Source organism: Ranitomeya variabilis, chromosome 3 (assembly GCF_051348905.1).
Source record: "Ranitomeya variabilis isolate aRanVar5 chromosome 3, aRanVar5.hap1, whole genome shotgun sequence".
NCBI classification, from domain to species: Eukaryota; Metazoa; Chordata; class Amphibia; order Anura; family Dendrobatidae; genus Ranitomeya; species Ranitomeya variabilis.
In genome coordinates, this window is record NC_135234.1 from 687,070,872 (window position 1) to 687,096,003 (window position 25,132).

General features: G+C 42.0%; 1 protein-coding gene across 3 annotated transcripts in view; it reads left to right on the forward strand.

The window, feature by feature from the left end:
* Positions 1-25,132, forward strand: part of FNDC3A (fibronectin type III domain containing 3A) — a 381,088-nt gene that overhangs the window by 62,762 nt on the left and 293,194 nt on the right. For 2 of the 3 annotated variants that reach the window (XM_077298073.1, XM_077298077.1), the window contains exon 2: positions 18,980-19,117. In XM_077298073.1, coding sequence (XP_077154188.1) covers positions 18,998-19,117 — 120 coding nt within the window. In that variant the 5' untranslated portion in view covers positions 18,980-18,997. Of the gene's footprint in view, positions 1-16,603; positions 16,679-18,979; positions 19,118-25,132 lie in introns of all 3 variants that reach the window. The other variant, XM_077298074.1, reaches the window with a different exon arrangement.

Below are 25,132 nucleotides of genomic sequence, written 5' to 3' on the forward strand. Positions count from 1 at the left end.
GATTTATATAAAATGATAAAAGATGATTTATCAACAGCAAGGCATCTGATATGAGGCATATTGGGTTTACTCTCCTCAGCAGGCTGTAACCTGTATGTCCATATTAATAGTTTAGATAGCTCAAATATGGTGCTTATTCCCTTTAAAGAGGACCATTAACCAGAATTCTCACGTTCAACTGTATGCATGATGTAATGGCTGCAGAGCAGAATACATTTTTTTTTTTTTTTCCATAATTTGGCTCTCCTTTTATGAAGATATATGGCTTCTTTCACACTTCCGTTTTTTACAATCTGCACAGGATCCGTCAAAATGTTGAAATGACGGATCCTGTGCAGATTGTAAAAAACTGGTGCACTGGGCCTGTTTTTCTAATGGACCCGTCAAGACTGTGCAGCTGTTGTGTGTGCGTCTTCGCAAAACCGCTGCGAAAATGCATACACAACACAGGTTAAAAATAATTAAAAAAAATAAAACAAATCACAATATTCTTACCTTCCGGCATCCTGCACAGCATTACAGATGCTCGCGATGATTCCGGCAGCTGGCGTTCCCAGTAATGCCTTGCGTGCAATGACCTCTGATGACGTCGCGGTCTTCGCTATGTGTTACTGGGAACGCCAGCTGCCGGGATCATCGCGAGCATCGGTAACACTGCGTGGGATGCCGGAAGGTAAGAATTTTGCAATTTTTTTTAAATTTTTTAAATTTATTTTTAACATTATATCTTGTTACTACTGTATTGATGCTGCCTATGCAGCATCAATAGTAAAGAGAGAGAGAGAGAATTTCTCTGCCGGGAAATTCTTCCGCACATGCTCAGTTTGAAAAGACTGCATCCGTCACTGGATTCCTGCTTTTCACAGTCAGCGACGGACCCTGCGACCATAGGCTTCCATTATAGCCAACGGCGGGCAGCGCAGGATCCGTCGCTGAGCGATTTTCCGACGTGCAGAAAAAACGTTCCTCTGAACATTTTCTCCGCCCGATGGTCAGCAATTTTCCGAAGGATCCAGTGCTCGACGGATGAAATGGATGGCCATCCGTCACTAAAATAAGTCTATGGGAAAAAACAGGATCCAGCAGAAAAAATTGCTGGATCCTGTTTTTTCAAAAATCGACGGATTTCGATGGGAGCTCAAAGATGGAAGTGTGAAAGAGGCCTTAGCAATCAAAGTATTTGGCACCTAATGAGTTATATTTTTGTTAAATCTCAAGTAGATGTTATCAGATACTTGTCAGTGGGGACCTGTAGTTCTTCCCCTGTATGACATTGCGCAATTATAAGCAGGCAGCAATACTCAGAAGAAAGAATAACATGCCCCATCATAGCTCAGACCAGGTTTCTCAGTGTGTGAGATGTAATGATACAGCCCTGATCTCTTGGAGTAACCTCCTGCATGATTAGAAAGTGCCAGGAGGAGTGCACAAATGACTGACACCTTTCAGATGAGGTCCTGAAAGCCCTGGAGAGGGGGTTGGTGGCACAGCTGAGTTTAGTACAGTCACATTACAATCCCTTTAATCAGCTCTCCTCCTCTAATAGCACTGTCACCTCTGTTGTACTGCCCATTCCCCCATTGCCTGATAGCAGCTGAGAGCTCAATGGAGCATCTTTCCTCACAAACTAACCAGCACTTCTGTCCATACAATGACTACCGGTAAAGTAGCATGTGATCAGACCTGTCCATCATCTTCCTCCAATTGTAAAATGCCTCACATGGGAAAGATGCTTTTCTGTTCCTTTGTGAAGAAAGCTGCACTTGTATGAGAAAGTGGTCAAATTCTTTAAGGGTTTCAGTCAACTACTAGTGATGAGCGAGTGTACTCGTTGCTTGGATGACCTCCGAGTATTTATGACTGCTTGGAGATTTAGTTTTCATAGCGGCAGCTGAATGATTTACAGCTACTAGCCAGGCTGAGTACATGTGGGGGTTGCCTGTTTGCTAGGGAATCCGCACATGTAATCGAGCAGGCTAGTAGCTGTAAATCAGTCAGCTGCTGCGATGAAAACTAAATCTCCGAGCAGTCATAAATACTCGGAGGTCACCCGAGTGTGCTCGGGAAAACCCGAGCAACGAATACGCTCGCTCATCACGATCAACTACTCCTCCATCTTGGCACAATTGGGTTTCTCAGATGTCAATCTCCACCTTACTTTCAAGTAACTTTATATCAACCTGTAAATTTGAAGGCAGGCTAATTAAAAGTAACAGCTTCCTCCATCTAAGTATTGACCATCCAGTGTGGACCAGAACGGGTAATGACATTTCTGTTGCCTTGGTAATAAGGTTAGTGAGTATACAATGTTTCTCTGCATTACCTTATGAGTCTTGTTCCTGACCTGGGGCTGAAGTCTCTTGTATGACACTGGGGACATAATAAATCCTGCTCTTGTAGTCACCTACCAAAAATGTGGATTCTCAAATCAAAGGGTGCTGAGTCTAAAGACCCTTGTAGACCTGCCGATGATTGGATAACGAGTAATCGCAGGAATGCTTGTTCTCCACTATCACCCCACAAGTCGTCATACCCCCGTCGGAAAAGCGAAGTGCTTGTTCACCGGATGTGATTATTAAGCCAGCCTAAAAATCATTGTTTCCAGCGGCACATCATCGTATGTGAACAGAAGATGTGCTGCCGATTTAAAATGTGTTTGCATACAGAACAGTTGTCTTGGAAATCCTTTTGTGCTCCTAAAATTGGGTTCTGCCTTTCTCAACATGCCAGTAAGATACCAATGAGCTTTCACGTTGCCAATTGGCTGTCATTTAAAGATTCTTGTTTCTTACTTTTAACCATGCTATACAGTGTGGACTTTGCTGCTGGAAAATCCACAGATCTTAATCTCCAAAAGTGTCATGAATTGGCAGTAATACTTTAGACCCAAATGGACCCAGGCTGCAGATTAGGATGGAGAAAGAACAAGATGGGGCATAGTTAAAGAGGACCTGTCATCACTTTTGAGCTAGTTAACCTGTTAATATAGGAATACACGTTATAGACTGCTGAAAAAAAAAGTCATACCTGTATGCTTCATATCAGATGCCTTGTTGTTGATAAATCCTCTTTTATCATTTTATGTAAATGACCTCTTCCAGACTCTAGGGAAGACCCTGCCTGGAGGATAACTCTGCCTCCAGAGCTTATTTTACCTGAAGGGGAGAGTTACCAGTGTGATGGCCACTCTCCTCTCACTGCAGACCTGTGTGTGATTATACCTGACACATCTGCAAGTTCATCTCAGCTTCCATCTGACAGGCAGACAGGGCTGTAATATTGTTACAGTACAGCAGAGCTCAGGGAGCTGCAAAAAATGTGTTTGCCAGAAGAAAAATGTCCTCTGTCCTTTGTTAGTTACATGTATCACACTGGTACCTTCCCCTTTTATATAAAACTAGCTATTGAACCCATTCTACACCCAAGTGGCCGGTCTGTCTCTCCCCTCTCTTCTCCCCTCTCTCCTCCTCGCTCTGTCCCCCTCCCTTCTGGTGAAGCTACTGCTTCTCCATCCGACGTCCTGGCATGTGCTGACTCCTGCGCATGCTTCGGACAGAAGTAAACATCTACGGTTAGATTATAGATAATCTCTGGAGGCAGAGTTGTCTTTCAGAATATTATATTGTGTTGTCTTACACAATATACAGGAATCAAAAATTGAATATACAATTATTCACATATAATCCTTTAAAGGGATTATATGTACGTATATAAAAATCTGAGTCCCCCTGATTCTGCCGCTCTTTCATTTTGCGCTGCATCCCAAAGATATTTACATTTGTTGCTTTTGAAGAGCAGTATGTGAAATCTCTGCTTTCAGTGCAACTGGGTCTTTTTTGGGGGCGTGTACTTTCATCTCTCTGACACTACCAAGTACAGCTTGGCAGTTGATCCTGCAATATTGCAGTCTCAGATGCTTCCGAGTTGTGATTAACAGCGTATGGAGGTGAAAGCCCACATCTCCACAGAAGACTCTGAAGAGATGTCAAGCATAACGTTTCTGCGCTACAAGCAGAAATTTCACATACTGTTCTCCAAAAGCAACAAATGTTAATATCTCTTAAATGGAGCTATGCAGTGCAAAACTAAAAAAGGCGGCAGAATCAGGGGAGTTCAGAGATTGTTACAAGATCTTTTTTTTTTTTTTTTAACAAGTTACAGATCTTCTTTAACAGTGTAGCCATAGGGATGGTGGAGGCGTGGAACGAGGGTGAGGTCAGAATTAATATGTCAAAGCCAAGATAATAACGCAAGCAAAAAGCCAAGAATTATGCAAGGAGAGTAATGCTAAAGAAATACAATGCATCTTAGAGAGAAGTCTGCTGACCATCTGATGTGTATGGGACCCCCCGACTCCGTCCCTACCCAAGCTGTGGGAGGGAAAGATGGGCAGTTTGCACAAAGTTTCTGCCCTCTCCCCACTGAAAGGGTATGTGTACGGAGAGGACATTGGAGTTGTCTGACAGCTGTCTCATGTTGGGCACCTTGATACACAATGGTTGCACCTTTCTGTCAATAACGTATACTAAATAAAGTGCAGCTTTATTATTGTGGCTACATTTTACCTGCACTGACAGGTGTCTGTCTAGTCTGCAGCTTGCAAAATAAAGGTCATATTGTAAAGTTCACTTCTCAATATGTAGGGTTCAGCAAGAAGGAGCCGCACCATAAGGAATGAAAACAAGACCAGACTTTTTTTCCTTAATTAAATTAGTGAAATGTCATGTTTTTAAGAAGTGTATAATTTGTGATGCCTTACAAAGATTCTGCAAAACAAAAAATATTGCTTTTTCCATTAAATAGTAGAATATAAAATTCTGCCTTCCTTAAGAAATTGCAATTTTTGGGATTACTGTCCCCTTGGGCAAAGCTTGACATTCTCTGCTTCGTATGGAGTAGTGTAAATATGTTCTCTGCGTTGAAACCAGCAATGAAGTAAAGGAAATCTGAAGCTAACTGCTAATAAACAATCCTAAAAAAATGGTGATGAGATCTCCCCTACCCCAACCATAAACATTCTGTTCATGCCAGCCATATGGGTAAGTAAAGAGGAGCATTCATCTGACAATTCAGACACCACTTATTTCTGGAAACTCTATGAAAGACCGGCTCAGACTGTCGGATACATCCAGCAAAAACATTATGCCTCTGGCCAGCTTTAAAGTAAAGGTCTTGGCCTAGAAAGGGAACCTGTCACGTTACAACTGAATGCATTAAAATACGCTGAATAGAATGGAATCTATTTTTGAGGGAAATTATTCAGTATAGCTAGTAATTTATTTAAAGGGAATCTGTCAGTAGGAGCAACACGCCTAAGCCGTGTTTATGGACATGTTGGTCTTATAGAGTTGAATAAACTGATACATTGATATCTGCGATCCGATGTCTTATGAACATAAATCGGGATTTCGCTGGAATAAGTAAATGAGCTGTTAACTTCTATAACCCGGTCACTGATCTCCCTGAGAATCTGCCTCCGGAGATTATTTTATATGAAAGGCTGAGTTACCAGTGTGAGAGATGAATATCAGGAGCAGACTGTCAGTCATTACATGTCTCACACTGGTAATGCCCCCTGTTATTTATTATAAGCTCTGGAGGCAGAATCCCAGGGAGATGCGTTTTCATTCTGCAACGTGGTTCCACGCAGTTGGTTTTAACACTTGAGAATGATGTCAGCCCGGCGTGGAAACTTTGTGCAATAACAGCTTCTTTATAGTATTGGATCAAACATCTTCACTTCGGTAGTGAAGCCCAAAACCGTGAATTGTCTTTTCCTTCAAGCATTGTCATGGAGTGCATCCCTTGGCCACGGGGCAGCAGTAACCATTATTGAGCTTTCACAGGACTTGTGCCTACACAGGTGAGCAGATTACCTGCATTTATCATATGTTTTTAGAAAGGTACCACCCTATGGTCTGGTGCACTCTTTCCCTGCAGTTTTTATCAGATTATTAGTCTTGTGTCTCTCTTTTTTTTTTTTTTTTTTCACTCTTTCACCATCATTATTTTGTATATTTTGTTGTTTGAGTCGTGCGCTGTGTTTCGCTCGATATTACCTAGTGTTAGAGAGTTGTTGTTTTATTCAGTGCCCCTGAGGCATGCTTTAGTTGGTACTGTGTTAAAATGTTTTTATAATGAGAACCTTCCCTATATTTATCTGATTAGTTGGAGGTCTGACTTACTGAGAATACGGGGCACTTCTTCTCAGTTCAAGTGGTAAAGGCCGCTGTGCTTAAAGCAAATCTGTCAGCAGAATTTTGCTAAGTAAACCACGGACATTGTCATGTGGCCACTGTTACTCATTAAAATGATACTTGGGGTGAAAAAATTTGTCTTGTGGTTCTTGTGTAATCCGTGTTAGAAGCACCAACAGTATGTGTGTGTCTCTATGATGAGGAACATGTCTGTGTTTCGGGGCGGCCTGTGGGCAGGTCTTTCCTTGGTTTCTCTGGCTTAGAGCAGGAAGAGAAGACTGTGTCTACAGTCCCACCCCGAAGCATGGGTATCTCATTAACTGAAAACTTCTAAGACTGATTACACAAGAACCACAAGATGGATTTCTTCACCCCAGGTATCATTTTAATCAGTGTAATAGTGCCAACATGACAATGCCTGTAGTTTACTTACCAAAATCCTGCTAACAGGTTCGCTTTAAAGAGAACCTGTCAGCACAATATGACTGCTCAGTCATATCAAGGAGTGAGGGGCCCCATCCTGCACAGGGGCCCACCTAGGATTTACCTGTTCCCGTGTGGGCCAGTCTGAGTGTGATAGATCACAGTTCTCCATCTAATGTATCAAGCTGATTTCTCATGTGCCAGGCTGTGGAGGAGACAGATTAATTATAACAGATGTGTTGAGTATGATCACACACCGGTTTGTAAACCTTCTATTCCAAACATCTGGCGGGTTGTTGTTGCAGCAAGTGCATGGATTTCTGCAAACTCCATTCATATGGCGCAGATAATTGTTAGGCCTCATTCACACATCAGTTTTTTGAGTTTGGTCAAAGGTGCGTCAGCTTTTCTCACATGTGAAGGAAAAGAAAACGTTTCTTCACCTTCTCCTATCCAACAGTCAGTGAAAATCAGGCCACACTAAGATGGCTTTCTAGTGTGATCCAGTTTTTTTCACAGACCCATTAACTTGCATTGCCAAGTTTGATCTGACGCGTGGAATAAAATCTGACAGGTCTTTCCTATTCTGCACCAACCGTCTGGTAGAACAAAAGCACAGACATGTGAGTGACCCCATTCACAATTCTAGGTAGGAGTGCTTTCTGTGACACACACGTACTCGTACGCGAAAAACAGAGCTGTGAACGAGACCTTAAATACACATGGCTTCCTCAGGCGCTGCAGGCACTTTTGGAGAGAACGTAGATGCTGTATGATGAGTCTCTAAGTTTTAGATATTGAGTGATTACTATCTAACGGTACGCCTTATCTGAGGGCTGTAACTGAGCACTTGGCCACTTCCTCTTGTCGGGTTCAATTTGCTGCTAGTTGGATGTATTAACTACATTGCACTTTAAGACGTGGAGAGAAGAAGGTAATGAGTATCCTCCTAATATCTCATTTTATTGGTTTTGTGCAATTTTTCCAAGTAAGTTTATCTGGAAGTTTGAGAATTTTTAGATAGATTTGTATTATTGGGCGCTAATTAAGAGCCTGGATAGTAGCCATATTTTGGCTGCATGAGTTCACTGTAATAGAATAATATAGAAGGCACTAAAGGGCTCTCATACATATGGCATAGCTTATAGTACATACCATATTGGTCTGATACATTTTAGGAATGTTCTCCCCTCCAACCCCAGTTTTGCCTAATGACGTGGCTGTCATGTAGGTAGAAAATGAATGGAGAGGTGGGCGCTCTCCATTCACTGTAATGGGAGTTACAGACAGGGCCGTGGAGTAGGAGCCCATTTTGGTGGAGTCTGTGTCATGGAAAATGAGGAGTCGCTTGCTTCCTGGTGATATGCCATAGATGTCGGAGATGCAAATATCTCTTTAAAATCATTAGGAGAGGAAGAATCTGCTCAAATTGAAGACCCGATGGTGTGACTGTCACTAGTCATATAGGGTATGTTGGGACACTGGAATTATTGACTGTTGCACACTGCCAAATTTTTTTCATTAAAGTTGCAAAGAAAGGTATGATTCTGTAAGTGAGAACAGAGTCTAGCCTTTTTCTTAGACTGATTTTTCTCTTTATCTGACGTTACTGAGGTTCTGTGTAAATGTTGAGTCTCTTATGCTTCTATTTGCTCTCGGACCCAGCAGCATAACCAGATATTAATTTCTGATGTAATATAAAGTGACACACCAGATGTCACCATTACGTATAGAGGGAGTCTGTCCTTAAAGTATTCTCTTACATTTGCAGAAATTAGTTGCTAGCTGAAGGTTTTGTTCAGTTTTCCCAATATCTGTTCATTTGACGGTCCTGTGCCACCTTTTACTATGCAGAGACATGTGCATGATTTTGGCGCATGATAACTGGCCGTATGGCATAGCTCCATGTATCATAGGTGATTGCATCCAAAAGGAGAGGTAGTGCCGTATTTTTTGGACTATAAGATGCACCGGACCCCAATTTTTTGGGTGGAAAATGGCAAAAAAATATATTTTTATAAGATGGGGGTCTGTCTTTTTGTCTGAATTTAAGGTATCTTACCTGAGAGCCGGCGGTGGTACAGCAGGGTCACAGAAGGCAGTGTCCTCAGGAGGCCAGCAGCGGTAGAAGTGGGGCAATGCTGCAGTCCTGGGGTGCGATGCTGCCGGTCCGGTGTCGGCGGTGAGGCAGAGCTAGAGCAGGGTCCCATCCTCAGGATGTCGGTGGCAGCAGAGGTGTGGTGATGCTGCTGCGGTGGGCGGTGTAGAGTGCACTTGAGCAGGGTCCCGTCTTCAGGATGCCGATTGCAGAAATGTGGCGGCGCCGCGGCCCGGTGTCCACGGTGTGCAGAGTGCATCACCGGTTTCCCTGCAGCCATCTTCCTGAAGCCGTGGGGTGGGCCGCCTGAGGCTTCAGGAAAATGACAGCCGGAGGCTGCGTGTCCGCAGATTGAGATCTCGGCGGCCATTTTCCTGAAGCTGAGCGCCGCCGAGATTTCATTGTGCGCACGCGCAGCCTCTGACGGCCATTTTCGTGAAGCCTTCAGCTGCATAATAATGTATATTGTGAAACTTAGTAACAGATCTCCTCTTAAATGGAATCTGTCAGCAGGTTTTTGCTATGTAATCTGAGGAAAGCAAGAAATAGATGCTGAAACACAGAATTCAGGGATGGCACTTGTTGTTGTGCTGTTGTTTACTAGCTGTAAAGGATTTATCACTAAGAATAACATTGCTGGACTACATTAGTCCGGCAATGCCCCATCCTGTGATAAGCAGCTCACTATCTTTGGACTTAGTGCATGGTGAGCCTGGTGTGATTGGGGTCAGCTTCAGGTTATGACTTCTATAAGAACTCTGTGTCAGAACTTCTGCACCCAGTAAGCTGAGTGATACATCGTTGGATTCCGCTTCTCTTTGTCTACGTTACACTGCTCTCAGCAAAACCTGCTGACAGATTCCCTTTAAAGGTTATTTCCCCCCCCCCCCACTTAAAAACAACGTTCAGAGCCATATCTTGATCGGTGCTTGTCCTCTTCTCCAGAAGTCCCACTGACAATGAATGGAGTAAAGTACAGCTCTTGGCTTTCCTTGGCAGTCCAATATAAGGAGAATGGAGCAGAAGTCGATCATATGCACTTCTGCCTTATTCAGTATCTCAGAATCACTGGTGGTCTCAGCAAGTTGATTCCCATGATGTAAAAAGGGGACTAATTTGATACTTTGGAAATAACCCTTTAATAAGTAATTGTGTTCAGCATGAAACAACTGTGTTGTGCCGCTCCTATATACCGTATACTGTATCAATATATAAACTCACATGCTGTGTTTATAGTTGTTTATATTTTTTATTCCCCATTACTAGGTTTGGTATTTATGGTAATAGTGTTCCATAATTGTCAGTGTCCCGTAACATTGAATCGTATGCTCATTTGGATGTGTGGAAATGGTTGATGGAGTGTTTGGCTTTAAACGTTGACTATGATAAATGACTTTGGATCACCCTTCGTGATGTACTCGTGAAGCAATTATTTACCACCTTCTTTGCAGATTGATCGATGCTGATCATATAAAGCTTACGTCACATAGGAAGGGTGTAAACACGGTATTTAAAGAGCGGTAAGATGCAGGGCTGCGGAAACCTGGAAAGAAAAGTATGTTCTCTAGGTGGCAGCCATAACAAGCAAATATGTCCGTGTCCTACCCTTTGATCCCTTTGGTTGGCTTGGACGCCCTGTTTAACCAGTCATCGGTGAATAAAGATCATGGCATGGCTCTTGTCGTCTCCACCTGCTGTTCAGTGTGCCAACACAGGATGAAAGAGAGACATTTTTCCTTCTCTCTGTACATGCATGAATAGGAGGTCAATAATCTGATCAGTTTATTTACTTGTAAAATGTATTTTTTTTTACTATTAGCCCATTAATAAAATGGTCAGGAAAGGATGATATTGACATTTTTGATAGTAATTTGGCTGGTCCTACAATTTCACTCAGTAATTGTACGTCATTCTAGTTTGACCTTACCCTTGTGTCTCCAAACTTTTTAGCTCCTTAATATGTATACCTTTGTACAGAATTTTATAAATTCTTCATTTCCCAAATGCAAAGTTGAAAAATAGTCTTAAAATAGGAAGTTATTCCGTGTTCATAGGATTGGAGTTTACCTTGCTAGAGATCAGACCAGAGATCTTGAAAATGTGGCTTTGGAAAGCCAAGAACATGGCACTCACTCATCATCTTGAATAAAGTGTAGGTGGACAAGCTTGACCTCTGCTCTGTTCATTGTCAATGGAACTGCAGGAGAATCAGACTACGGGATTTAGTCGTTTCCGGCAATCCCGTAGACAATGAAAGGTGTGATTGTCAAATGTGTAAGGAGATAGACATATTGCCCGCTTTTCTCCCTTGAAGAACAAGTGAGTTATAGGAATGTGAATTGTGCTGTATGTTAGTGGTGTTAATGATTGGTGTTGTTTGACAGTATAGAAAGTATGAGTTAATGCTTGGGATTAGCCCAGAGTAGGAAGGGCTAAGCTGATGGAACAGACACTGCTTCTTGTCTTAATGTCAGAAATGGCTCCGTGTGAGTAGCAAGAATGTGAGCAGTGCTGCATGACATGGATGTCCCTAATGAGAGACAAGACCAAGACAGAGGATAGTGAGATCCTAGCTGAGAATAAGAGAATAGTGACCGAATTAACAGAATGATGGATTAGAGAAAGGTCTTGGGTCAGGACACCTAGCAGAATGGCCGAGAGTTTATAACTCACAGAGGTAAGGAGCCTAACCTGGACACAGCACGTAAAACGAAGAGTGTGCTCCGGGCGGGAGGTCCAGAACCTCAGAGACAGAAAGAAGGTAAGTAAAGCCAATACTGGCGGTATACAGTCAAGGCGAAAGTGTTGGCACCCTTGAAATAATTGCAGAAAATGAAGTATTTCTCCCAGAAAATGATTTAAATTACATGTCATATTATACACATGTTTATTTGGTTTGTGTGTATTGAAAAAATGCAAAAAAAAAACCCAAAAAAAACAAAGGGTAAAAAAAAAAAGCAAACTGGACATAATTTCACCCAAAAATGAGCTGGCCAAAATTGTTGGCACCTTTTCACATCATTCTACTGTTGACCGAAAACGGAATGATGCCTAGAAAGAAAAGAACACAGTACCTACAATCAAATATGGAGGAAGTTAAAAGATATTTTGAGGTTGGTTTACTGCCTCTGGCACTTGGTGCCTTGACTGTGTGCAGGGCATAATGAAATCTGAAGATTATCAAAGGATTGTAGGTCGCAGTATAGTTCCCAGTGTCAGAAAGCTGGCTTTGCATCCTAGGTCATGGATCTTCCAGCAGAACAATAACCCCAAACCTACTTAAGAAGCACCCAGAACTGGATGGAAACAAAGCGCTGGAGAGTTCTGAAGTGGCAGCAATGAGTCTGGATCTAAATCCCATTGCACACCTGTGGAGAGATCTTAAAATTGTTGTTGGGAGAAGGCATCCTTCAAATATGAGAGTATGAGAGACCTGGAGCAGTTTGCAAAAGAAGAGTGGTCCAAAATTCCAGCTGAGGTAAAAGAAGCTTGTTGGTGGTTATAGGAAGCAATTGATTGCAGCAATTTATTCCAAATGGTGTGCAACCAAATATTGAGTTAAAGGTGACAACAATATTGGCCAGACCATTTTGGAGATTTTGTTTGAAGTTGTCTAATTTGCCTTTTTTTCTTTTCTTAAGTTTTTTTCTGTGTGTTTTCCAATACACACACTAAGGAAGTAGACACGTGTATAACAAAACGTGTAATTTCAATAATTTTCTGAGAGATATACTTAATTTCCTGATACCATTTCAAGAGATTTGGTAATCACTGCATGTGTTGCTGCTGTCGAACATCCACGAGACATACAGGCGTGGGGATTCAGACAGGGCTGTGGAGTCGGAGTCTGTGTCATGGAAATTGAGGAGTCGGAGGTTAGGCTTACTAACTCCACAGCCCTGTATTATTAGACCACACTGAAGACACTCTATTAGCACATGTGCATGCTCCGATAACACCTTATCCCAGCACGTTCGCTCATCGCTATTGCTCATAAATATTAATTATGTTCAGACAACCTCCATCTCTCACAACTCTCCCATGCACATGAATGTTTGGCCGTGCTCTCATGTCGTGGTTTTTTTTTTTTTTTTTTTTTTTTTTTATATAGGCAAAGCTGAGTGCCAAACTCACCAAGCACTGGCTTATCTGCCTGGAGAACAAAGGATTTTGCTGGAAACTGTAAGGGTATATGCCCACGATCAGTAAGTACTGTGGGTTTGATTCTGCATATTTATGCAGCATCAAACCCGCAGCGTCCAGATGTTACAGCATAGTGGCTGGGATTTCTAGAAATCCCATGTCCACTATGCGTGCATCGGTGCCTGCAGATGACCTGCGGAGACTGACATGAGGCGCGTCTTTCAAGACCGCAGCATGTCAATTTCTCTTGCGGAGACACTAGTCTCAGTGAACACATGCAGATTTACCATGCAGAGAGAAGGCCGCGCTTTGGACGCAGCGAACATATGCTGTGTCCAAAGCGCTGCTAGTTGCGATTCATGGGCACCCGGCCTAAGGGCTTGTGCACACATTACAGGTTTGATGCAGATTTGCTAGCAAAACCTGAAGCATTCCAGTAGCCAGTAAAGTGAATGAGAAACCTAAAGTATCGTGTACATGTTGAGTATTTTTGACTTGCAGATTTGGTGCAGAAAATAATCTGTAGCATGTCAATTCTCTTTGCGTTTTTGCAGCTGCATTTTTCCTGTCAATAGATGCTGAAATTTCTGCATCCATTTACTCGACGTGTGCACATAGCCTAAGGTTGCTTTCACACATCAGTTTTTTGCCGTCAGGCAGGATCCGGCGAATTTTAGAAAAAACTGATCTATTGCAAATTGTGAAAAACTGATGCAACGGAACCGTTTTTTTGCTGGATCCGTTTTTTTGTTTGTTTTTTTTATCACGGGGATACAATTTGGACTTCAGTTTTTGTCAAAACTTGCCGGATTGTGCCAGACTGCAAAATCCTGATGTGTGAAAGTAGCATGCATCTTCCCATTCTGCATATTTCCTCCACCCCATAGACTTGAGTGGTTTGATCAGTTGGTTACATTGGATTACCCACCATTAGACTGATAAGCCATTGATCTGTGCTTTATGTAATTGGTCCTCAGTGTTCATTCTTGTATCCAACTGTAAGGCTATGTGCACACGTCAGGATTTCTTGCAGAAATTTCCTGATCAAAACCGGACATTTTCTGCAAGAAATCTGCATGCGTTTTTTTTGCGCGGTTTTTTTCGGAGCTTCCCAATGCATTAAATAGCGGGAAAAACGCAAAAGATCCGCAAAATTAATGAACATGCTGCGTTTTTTACCACAATGTATTTTTTCGCAGAAAAAAAACGCATCACGTGCACAAAAATTGCAGAATGCATTAAAAATGATGGGATGCTTATGTATGTGTTTTTTAAGTGTTTTTCCCACGGAAAATGGCCGTGAAAACATGAAAAAAAACCTGAAAAATCCTGAACGTGTGCACATAGCCTTAGTGCGACTTAACAAAAATCTTTTACCAAACTAAATGAAGTTAACAATGCTGTGTATTAATAATGTAGTGTAATCCTGGTACTGTACATTGATTTATTTATCGCTTACAGCTCGGTTCACACTGCTGTTGCTTTCTCCCATGATTTGCTCAGAAAAGCATCTGTCATAAGTCATGTTGCTGAATTATGGATTAAAGCCACAACATTAGTGTGAACATACAGTAGCAAAGTGTAATTTCCATTATGGGCCTGTTAAAATACAGCAGGTTAGATGCAGGGATGTACAAACTTTTTTTTTTTTTTTAATTTTCTAATCTTGTTAATTTCTATATATAAAAAGAAATCCTGAATTCTTGCTTTTTTCAGTCTGACCACTGAGCTACATATTTTACTGATACATGCTGTCTTGTAGAAATATTTACACCTCTCCTCATTCTCATCGCATACCAGACTTCACTGTGCATAGAGGCGGGCTAGAGTCTGGGGGATAAGAAACTTTACGACACCAGGAGACCCCAGGAGAACAGCAGGATGAGGGGGAAGTTTTCTGTTTTACTACCAACACAGGTGCACCACCACCATGCAAAAAAGGGGTGAAAACAGCAGGCCCGAGAGAAGGTTGCATGGGTGATGGATCCTGCCTTGTGTGAATACAACCTTGGAGCCCTTCTGACCAAAGCCTTAATATCATAGAATGTTAGAGTTTCTAGACCAGAAGTTACATGGAAAAGGCTTGATTAAAGTCATAGAATGTTAGAGTTGGAATGGACCTCCAGGATCATCGTGTCCAACCCCCTGTCAATGCAGGAGTCACTAAACCATCTTAGACAGATGTCTGTCCAGCCTTTGTTTGAAGACTTCCATTTAGGGAGAACTCACCACCTCTTGTGGCAGCCTGTTCCACTCATTGATCACCATCACCGTCAATTTTTTTTTCTAATATCTAATCTGTATCTTCTCCCTTTTCAGTTTCATTCTATAGTTTCTCGTGTTTTCATGGGAAAATGAGAATAAGGATGATCCCTCTACACTGTGACAGCCCTTAAGATGTGTAGACCGCTATCAAGTCTCCTCTTAGCCTTCTTTTTTTCACTCTAAACATTCCCAGATCCTTTAAAGGGAACCTGTCACCCCGTTTTTTCAAGATGAGATAAAAATAGCGTTAAATAGGGGCAGAGCTGTGGTTTACGTTAGTGTATTTTTTGTGCCTTTATTCCCTACCTATGCTGACGAAATACCTTTGTAAAGTCGCCGTTTTGGGCTGTCACTCACGCTGGTCTGGTCATATGGGCTGCGATGAGATGCGAACTCGGCTTCAGGAAAATGGCCGCCGCAATCTCCATCTGCGCACGCGCGGCATCCCGCGGCCATTTTCCTGAAGCCCCAGGAAGCCGAGCAGTACCATCTGCGCACGCGCGGCCTCAGGAAGATGGCCGCGCCCACCGATAAAACGCTGAATAGCGCAGATCGCGCTCTTTTCCTTCAGCTGTGCACTGGATTCGCCTTCTGGGCATGCGCACACCACTACGCCACCAACGGAAAGATGAGCAAGATATGGGGAGAAACAGCGATGTCACCACGGCCATATGACCAGACCAGCGTGAGTGACAGCCCAAAACGGCGACTTAACAAAGGTATTTCGGCAGCATAGGTGGGGAATAAAGGCACAAAAAATACACTAATGTAAAGCACAGCTCTGCCCCTATTTAACGCTATTTTTATCTCATCTTGAAAAAACGGGGTGACAGGTTCCCTTTACCCGTTCCTCTTACTTTGCAGTCCGCTTACCATCCTGGTAGCTCTTCTCTGAACATGCTCCAGTTTTTCTTTTTTTTTTTAAGATGAAGAGATGTGGACAGGGCTTAAGGTTTTGCCAATTCACATGTGACATCACCTTGATTGCACTTCTGTCTAGCCTGCCCCCATTTTCTTCCCCCTTGAATAGACACTGGTAAATTAATGTACTGCTTATTTATGTAACCACGTCTGCTGGAAGTCTACTACTGTTAGGCCATGTTCATATGTGTTGTCACAGTTTTTTTTTTCTTCTGGAGAAATAAAATTGCATTTTTCGGTACCAGCAAAACCTGTGATATTTCAGAAATCTCATGCGCACACACCACTTTTTTTGTGTGACTGAATTTGGGCACTGCAGCGTATTTGAACATTTTCAGCTTGTCAATTCTTTTAGTGTTTCTGTGTGATTTGTGCCTCCATGACAATCGTTTTTTGCTTTTGCTCCCTACATTGTCATGGACATCTTTAGCATTTACTAGGCCCAGCGACTTAATGATGTTTTGGGGTCTTGTAAACGCCAAGGATGCCTAGTCAAGGACCGGACTGGACCACGGCACTGTAAATCTAACTATTTTTTTCTCTTTCACGGCAATAGGTGTAATATTCGTCTTCTGGCTTGGAAAGACAAAATACAACAACTGAAAGTGAGAAGGGTTGGCAGTTGTTTGCTGTAAGCGTCAAGTGTGAAATCAATTATTTGTTATTTGTGCACAAGCTTTCTGTGATTACACAGCAGCCCCCGCAACACAATCTGATTTCCATTATTTAATGTTTCAAATTACAGCCAAATGTTTGAAAGAAGCACAAATTCACCTAATCTCCCTGAAATCCGATTGTCTGCGCCATGTTCCCCAGTAATGAACTGTCCTTATCTGTATATAATGGAAAATGAAATTATCTACAGTTGACTTTTTCTATGAATAGTTTTTGAGATATCATATTTTTGGATTTACAAACAAAAAATGCTAACATTGTTATCACTGGTTTAACTGAAGTAACTTTCCATGCCTGCAGGTTAATAAGGTGCACAAATATACTTAATTATTAAACATACATGTATTCTCTGAAAGTGATAAGCACTTGACACGGCCGGTTGGGTCAACACTTTTTTCTTTTATTTTGCTTTCCTATGTTGAAGATAACTTTGGCTGACACATATTGCATCTAAGCTTCCATTCTACCATATTCTATCTGAAATATAGGGGTTATCCTCCACCAATGTGCATGTATTTGGGACTAAAATCTATAGTTTCTGTTTCTTTTTCTTTTTTTTTTTTTTTAACAATTGGTTTTCAGTAAGAAAAAAAATGTGCACAGTTATCCTTCTATATCCCCTGTGTTTCACTGTTGATTTCTGGTTACTACCAAATTACTTAAATGGGATAATCCGGCCTTAGGCTACTCTACATGACTGTAGACTTGTGAATCCTCACATTGCCTGCACTGCACGCTGTGAGGATTCTCCGGAGACGTGACTGCAAGTATGAGATTTTCATATGCTCCCCTATAGGGAACAAGTGTTCTGAACTCCCCAGAGTGTGAGAGCATGCATGATATGAATTGAAACACAAACTGGGTTGAATGTGAAGCAAAGTAATAGCTAAGGCCAGCTTACCCATCAAGCTGCCTGTGTGATGTGATGTCCAGTACAGCCCCGACGCGCGTTTCACAGCTCCCCCGAGGAAGCCCATGCGAAACGCGTGTCGGGGCTGCACTGAACATCACATCACACAGGCAGCTTGATGGGTAAGCTGGCCTTAGCTATTACTTTGCTTCATATTTGACCCAGTTTGTGTTTCAATTCATATCATGCATGCTCTCACACACTAGGGAGTTAATAACACTTGTTCCCTATAGGAGATCGTGCTTGCTATATACAGCTTAGGGCTGAATCTATGACCTTTTAGTGACCCTGGGGGGCAAATGTGCTGCACTTTGTATGCATTAAGCACTTTATGCCGTTATTAATTAGTCTATTGACATTTTTTAGGGCACAGCTTTCCCTGATCCTGTTCCCATAAGTGATGTGTTTATGTCCTTCATATCTGAGCCTTTTTCTGCATTTTTGACTTTGCTTATACGTTTTATTTATTGTTATGCTGTATTATTCAATAAAATCACTTTTTACTATATTGTGGACTTAAACTCCATGATTTTTGTAGTACCAATGTTATTGGGAGTGTCCATCTTTACCTCCTACTTTGTTATGGCATGGGACCAGTTGTTAGCATGTTTCAGTGGATTTTTATCTCAACCCTTTAATTATCTTTGTCAGCCTGGTCTGACAAGGAGTTTAACTCTTTAGCTGTCTTTTTTCTGAGCTCCTCTTAGCTGATTCATGACCTCAGACCACATTAAATTTTAATTTGCAGGGAAATGAAGAGCCTGTAGTAACAAAACTAGTGCAACATGTTTAATGAGGCTCAATTGCAATAATTGTTTTGAGGCACAAATATATGCAATGTAGGTAAAAAAGAAATAATATCCTCATTGTCATGCTTGTGTAAAGATGGTGTTTGTGTTTATTGACCTATTTCTCTGAAATCATGGGCTTTTGTCACGATTTTCGCAAAACGGTCTTTGGTAATACAGTGAAAATGACACCGTATTACCGCATTGTGAGATTATAGCCATCCATACCGGAACATTCCCGTTCTCAGAGAGCATGTTTTCAAGGACAGACCCCTAAACTAGACTAGGTCCGCAGTCTAGGAAAACAAAAAAGAGAGATAGGCAATAGCACTTGCCAAAACCATCAGCCTAGTCCGGACACCCCTATGTAGACACATTCGATGGTTGGCAGGTAAGATTAACTATTGTTATCGTTAGCGAAGTACAAGCAGATCCCTAAAGAATGATGTTGGTCACTGATGGTATGCGGACTTTTCTTGAAAGCAATTCATACTGTATGTAAATTCTCTGGCTTGTATTAAGATGTATATAAACCTTTTTCACGCTTTTTATGTTGCAGGGATTGAATCCGCTGTAAATGTATGTTTTATCAGTGATGGCCGATCATCATCCTCCACCACTGGACACCACCCCACTACTGGCAACCGAAATTCCTCTGCTACCGGCACCTATCGTCAATGGGGAAGGCAGCCAACAGGTTAGATATTATCAATGTGGAAATCCAAATAGGGAAGAAAGTAGCAGCACCACACAAATCTTCCGATAAAAAAACCTTTGTCCTTTATTTCAACAACGTGCTGTGGACATGGTTACAGAGGGCAGGATAGTTGCAGAACAAGCTGGTTAGGTTTCTTGATTTTTATGGATATTATCAATGTGTTTTGTTTTTTTTATATGCGGTTGATAGATGTAGTCCTGATAGGGCAACGTGTCATCTTTAATCTTTTTATCCTAATTTGTTACTTAAATATTCATTTTAACATCCTTAAAGGGAACCTGAAAGCTGATACATGCAGCCCGGTCCACAAGCAGCATGTACCAGACGCTGGCCGTATGATTCCAGCCAGGTGTGTTTGTCTCAAGCTATAATATCCGCCGGAGACCGAGCTGCGCGGGAGACATGTCAGACAGGCGGGTAGCCGACACCTTCTCTCCACCCGCTGCCAATGATTGACAGGTCTCTGACTGTGTGCAGGGATTCACCTGCATGTGTCAGCGGTCAGGTTCCCTTTAACATTGACAGGATTGCTGTAGGTGCCAAGTCCGCATGTTATATTCCGAATACAGCCAACCTAGCTAGTCTCCTAGGGGGGGCAGACAGACCGCCGTATTTCTCGTGTAAGGATCGCATGGCAATCCTCGGACTGACCGTCTGCTCTCCTGACCTGAGTGTGACAGCGGCAGCAAAAAACATCACACTGTCACGCTCCGGTCAGGAGAGGTGCCGGGCCAGTCCATGCACTGCTATGGGAAATACGGCCGTCTTTAGTGTGCCCCTATGTTAGTACGTACAGTGGGCTTATGGAAGTGTTCATAAACGGTGAAGAGACACCATTATAAGTTAGAGTTTTCCACCTAAATAATATCTGTAATTGTGTTTAACTGGAAGAAATTCTTCAATTAAAGAAGCAGCCCATCTATATATTTTTTAATTAATGCGTGTATATCCAGTATGCATGTAATCTAGTGTGTATGTATTAATATTCTCACCTACCGCCGCCCTCTCCGGTGTCCAGCGCCGTTTTGCTTCACTTCTCAGTGATGTTAGTGCAATTGCGTCTAGCCAGGTCAGTCTGTGTGAGCCGGAATCTGTTTTACGATGTAAGTCTATGAAGCCTTGTTCTGCCGCTCCATAGGCCTATATAGTAAATGTCATGCAGAGCGCAGCGTGTCCCATAGAGTCTGCAGAGCGGTGACCTCACTGAGAAGAGGAGCAGAACAGCGCTGGATCCTGGAGAGAGCGGTGAAAGGGGAGTAGATTAATACACTCATATCTATGTATATATATAAGAGGCATTGTGATTACTCGCTAATCCCGCCCCTGCACAGTAGCTCCGCCCCCACACATCACCACACGAGGCTCTGTCCCCACACATTACCACACAAATCCAGTTTGCTTTTGATTTTACACTGTGAATAAAATGTATTAGTATTATTAAGATTTTTTATTATTATTGTTATTAAGTTCATTTTAAGTTCATTTACCACCTGCGTAAGCGCTATTGAATGTCATTATTTACTTTACTTTAATCACTAGCAGCGTAAATTAGATGGCAATGAGCATGCCGAGCGTTAGCTGGCACGAAACAGCTAGTTACATACATATACACACATTAAAAAATAGAGATGGGAGGGCTTCTTTATCACAGGCGCGGCCAAGCATAGTCTGACACAGAAGAGCTTGAGTTGTGTCTGCACGTTGTTGTCAGTGCTGTGTATGAAGGGGGCGACTTATTGGCTCTTTTCAGTACATAAGCTAGCCACATAGTTTATCTATGCGTCAGTCGTGACTAAGGAGGGGCTTGAACGCAGCGTCGGTCGTGGGTCGAAACGGAAAATGCTCTACTGTCAAGCACAGAATGTAAACTTGAAGGACTGGAACCAGCAAGTACATTGTAAATTGAGACATACTACAAGTACCACACACACACACACACACACACACACACACACACACACACACACACACACACACACACACACACACACACACACACACACACTACTGTTTAGTGATTATCTCAGCATAGTATTGGTAAACTGGAAACCTTCTCTTGTTCACCTCCTAAGAGTCTGTATGAAGGGTAATTTAGTGGCGGTCTGCCAGAAAACGCCAAGGTTCTGTCCTTGTAATGGAGAGGAAACCTTTCTTCACTCACTTGATTGTGCAGATAGTCCTCGGCTTCATGTTCCACTGAGTCCACAATCTAATTTGTTGACTAAGACGAGTGACGTACAGAGGGTCACAAACTGCGCACACGGGAATGCAACTCGGTTTTCCTGATTCAGATTCAGGTCTTATGGAATATTAAAAGATAAATGGATCTGGCCCTGCTATTTCCAATTTTTATCATTGAGTTTGAACAAGCCAAGCCTTGAAGACCAGCTACATGCCTCATCCACCTCCCAGCAGGGTGCCGCAGTTACCCCTATGAGCTTTTCTGGAGGGGATAAAAACAAATATCTAAGCACCAAGTACGGTAAACTAAAGTTATAGTCTATAAAATAGAAATCTAAAATGTACACAGACAAGGCAAATGGCTGCACATTTTCTATGTTTGGCTCTCCACCTTGCCCTCGTGGCTTTAGTTTTTATAGGATCTATGACTAATCCTCTCTTGTTAATCATGCTAGGTTTTATTTTTTCCTTTTCTGAATTTTGAATATGATTAATTGGATAAGGCAACGCGTCCCCCAATTGTTATTAAAAGGGTGCTATAAATCCACAAAAAAAAGTAAGAAAACAGAAGTAAACCTAACCTTAAATAATGATTTAAAAGTTTACAAACTGTTAAAACTCTGGTTTATTTCTCAAAACTAAGTTGCGGTCCATTTGTGTAGCATTAAACAACCGGCAACATGTTTGTTTCAGGTTATTCCTCATTTAATAGCCTAAAATAAATAAGCGTAGAAAAAAATAGCCATGGACTGCACATCCAAATTGTATACATTGATCTATTACGGCTAAGCAAACCTTTACAAATCTGAACGCTGTATTCTTGGTTAATATTCTGATCAGACTGTATGAAGCCCACTGTCACAGCGAGCCTCTTAGTGGTTCCCAGAGTGTAAAGGTGCAGCAGCCACGGCCATTACAATAACACCCCATCGAGGTGAGCGATCCAGGTGCCCCAGAGTACCCATACTGCAAGATAAAGCCCCATGGCTCCAGGTTATCCTGCCCCACAGGCACAGTACAGCAGAGACTGTCAGCCACACTACACCAAGAGAAAAGTTGCTTTCCATGTGGTCTCAGCCAGAAAGCTGAGAGCAAAATAGGTGGAACCCCTCTTAAGGTACCTTCACACGAAACGACTTTACAACGAGAACGACAACGATCCGATCGCTGCAGCGTCGCTGTTTACATCGCTGTAGAGATGTCAAACACCGCAGCTCCAGAACGACGCAGGAGCGATCCTGTGACGTAGCGGTGACGCACTTATCGTTCTCACAGGTCGTTAGCTCCATGTTTAACATTGCTGGCATCGTTGCTTTTGCTTTCAAACACGACGATACACGCCGATCTGACGACCAAATAAAGTTCTGAACTTTAATCAACGACCAGCGATATCACAGCAGGATCCAGATCGCTGCTGCGTGTCAAACACAACGATATCTCTATCCAGGACGCTGTAACGTCACGGATCGTTGTCGTTCTCGTTGTAAAGTCGTTTCGTGTGAAGGTACCTTAAGTGTTTTGCTAATCTATAAACACCTAGGTCAAATGGGAGGAGTGCTCTTACCAAGGAAAAAAATAGGGGATATGCTATACAAAATAACAAGTCCAATAGAAAAGTGGACTTGGACCGCACATCCAAAAATTCCCTAAGAGAATCGCTGTGACGTGACAGCGGACTTCATACAGTCTAATTAGAATGTTAGCTAGTGATAATTTCTTGCACATAAAACATGGATTTTATTAAAATTGCACTGAGCAGCCCAGGTAAGTGATACATGACTGAAATCAGGTTCTCTGTCTCTGCATCATACTGCTCTCAGATGATGTGCCGAAAAACCTGTTGACCAAGTCTTATATGCACAACCACCGCTCCATTTCAGGATTAGCTGTTGTATATACAAGAGGATTAATACATTTCTGGTCAAAGTATCTCTTGTATTCTGCATTCTCACTAGTTTTTCTCTTTAAGTTCTCTTATTTGAGCTAGTGTGTGGAGACCAGGGCCGGACTGGCTATCTGGCAATTCTGGCAAATGCCAGAGGGGCCTGTCTGGTTGTGGGCTGCCTTGTCTGCTACATTAACAGAATCGGTGTTCTCAAGACACTCATACTGTTAAGAGTTGTGACAGAGCACAAAGTCGCTGACTCTGTCACTTACCCCAGCAGGCCACGGGTGTCATTAGAAATATTGGTCTTGTAGTAAATCTTCTTTTCCTCCATCCAGGGTAATATTAGTAATATACAGTTATATGAAAGTGTTTGGGCACCCCTATTAATCTTAAGCTTAATGTTTTATAAAATTTGTTTTTTTTGCAACAGCTATTTCAGTTTCATATATCTAATAACTGTTGGACACAGTAATGTTTCTGCCTTGAAATGAGGTTTATTGTACTAACAGAAAATGTGCAATCTGCATTGTTCAGGGGAAGGATACAAAAAGCTGTCTCAGAGATTTAACCTGTCAATTTCCACTGTGAGGAACATAGTAAGGAAATGGAAGAACACAGGTACAGTTCTTGTTAAGGCCAGAAGTGTCAGGCCAAGAAAAACATCAGAAAGGCAGAGAAGAAGAATGGTGAGATAAGTCAAGGACAATCCTCAGACCACCTCCAGAGAGCTGCAGCATCAACTTGCTGCAGATGGTGTCACTGTGCATCGGTCAACTATACAACGCACTTTGCACAAGGAGAAGCTGTATTAAATTACTGATAGGGGTTTGTTAGAAATCTCCAAAAATAATGGAAGCAATGGAGAATATCCTCGTAAAGCAAATAGATGAAGCTGCGACTCAAGGATAAGTCATTATTATGGGGGACTTCAACTTCCCTGAAATAGATTGGGGAACAGAAACCTGCAGTTCCAGCAAAGGTAATCGGTTTTTGACAACTATGAGAGACAATTACCTTTCACAACTGGTTCAGGACCCAACAAGGATGGGGGCACTGCTAGACCTAATATTAACCAACAGGCCAGACCGCATAGCAAATATAAGGGGTGGGGGTCACTTGGGGAATAGTGATCACAAAATAATAAGTTTTCATGTCTCCTTTAATAAGTTGTGTAGTAGAGGGGTGACAAGGACACTAAACTTCAGGAGGGCAAAAAATACACAAAGAAAATGGGAGACGTTTATTAGCATCCTGGATAGGACCTGTGCACAGTATATACCGTATGGGAATAAACATACTAGAAATAGGAGGAAACCAATATGGCTAAATAGAGCTGTAAGGGGCGCAATAAGTGACAAAAAGAAAGCATTTAGAGAATTAAAGGAAGTAGGTAGTGAGGAGGCATTAAATAAATACAAAAAATTAAATAAAAATTAAATAAATTCTGTAAAAAGCAAATCAAGGCAGCAAAGATTGAGACCGAGAGACTCCTTGCCAGAGAGAGTAAAAATAATCCCAAAATATTCTTTAACTACATAAATAGTAAGAAACTAAAAAATGAGAGTGTTGGCCCCCCTTAAAAATAGTCTGGGTGAAATGGTGGATGAGGATGAGGAAAAAGCCAATATGCTAAATGACTTTTTTCATCAGTATTTACAAAAGAAAATCCCATGGATGACAATATGATCAGTGATAACAAAAATTCCCCATTAAGTGTCACCTGCTTAACCCAGCAGGAAGTACGGCGGCGTCTAAAAATCACTAAAATTGACAAATCTCCGGCCCGGATGGGATACACCCTAGAGTACTGCAGGAATTAAGTACAGTCATTGATAAACCATTATTTTTAATCTTTAAAGAGTCCATAATAACAGGGTCTGTACCACAGGACTGGCGTATAGCAAATGTGGTGCCAATGTTCAAAA